Genomic DNA, 1,077 nt, shown 5'->3' on the forward strand with positions numbered 1-1,077 from the left:
GAAGAGGCGTGCAGAGCTGGGGGCGCGGAGACCGTCTCGGAGGGGCAATCGGGCCTTTGGATTGGGGCCGGAGCACACGCGGGGTTTTAAGTAGCCAGATGCCTAGGGCGGGACTCTCAGGGGGTGGATTTTCCGGCCGCAGACCGTGCAGCGGTTACGAGGTGGGGAGGTCCCTGGCGAGGGAGGAGTCCGAGCTGGGCTGCTGCTGCGGAGAGGCCCGCGGGGTCGAGCTGCCGGCCGGCACTCCGGGTCAGAGGGAGACAGAGAGTGGGGGTCACCGGGCGGACGCCCAGGTGTGGGATCTCACTGGGTTGGGAGAACTGGAGGCGAGGCACGCGATGGCCTGGAGGGGAGGTCCTCCTTTGGGGCATATGCCTTTGAAGTGTCCTTGGGACAGACATTGAATCTGGGGACCTGGAAGTAGGAACGGGACCAGTGATGGGAATGGGTGAGCCGGGAAGCGACAAGGTGGATGGCTCGAAAGGCCAGCACTTGGCCGAATTTGAGGCAAGAGGAAGTCAACCTCACTGCCCTTGAGTCGCTGCCAACTCAGGGTGAGCCTGCTGTGGGGCAGAGCAGACCCACTACCTAGGGTTTCCGAGACTGTGGGTCTCTAACAGAGCCCTCCGCCTTCTCTTTCTCCCGCCCGAGTGGCTGCTGGCTTGGAACCGTCTACCTGGCGGTCGGCAGCCCGCCGCTTAACCCACTGTGCCACTAGGGCTCCTTGAAGAAGCTAAAGGACCAGAAAATGGAGAGGGTCCCCTTGGTCTGAGCCTTCCCCTGTGATGAAGCCCACACTCCATGTCCAGGTGGGACCAGGTGTGAGCGCCCGCCTTCCGGAGTCGGCAGCACTACTTCCCCGGCGGAGCAAGGAGCGCTCCACAGTATTCGCTGGATTCCTAAGGACCCGGCGAGGGCCACCTTCCTTCCGCGCCAACTGCGTGCCCCTGTCGCCCTCAGCTCTGCCCGCAGCCATCTCCGAACCTGACCCGGATGCCACCCGCCCCGCCAGGCCGGCGGTCACCTTGCCCCGCATCGGCCGCAGGCGTGTCCCGACGGCTGCCTCCCCCACCTCCC

At 65.2% G+C, this 1,077-nt stretch overlaps 1 protein-coding gene across 1 annotated transcript in view; it reads right to left on the reverse strand.

Annotated features, from left to right (window-relative positions):
• Nucleotides 1-1,077, reverse strand: part of LOC101649462 (polyunsaturated fatty acid lipoxygenase ALOX15) — a 46,609-nt gene that overhangs the window by 7,943 nt on the left and 37,589 nt on the right. The window contains 1 exon segment of the mRNA XM_045293321.1: nt 1,025-1,072. Coding sequence (XP_045149256.1) covers nt 1,025-1,072 — 48 coding nt within the window.

Source organism: Echinops telfairi, unplaced genomic scaffold (genome assembly GCF_000313985.2).
Source record: "Echinops telfairi isolate 266 unplaced genomic scaffold, ASM31398v2 ScPeMD7_2010;HRSCAF=2546, whole genome shotgun sequence".
Classification (NCBI taxonomy): domain Eukaryota; kingdom Metazoa; phylum Chordata; class Mammalia; order Afrosoricida; family Tenrecidae; genus Echinops; species Echinops telfairi.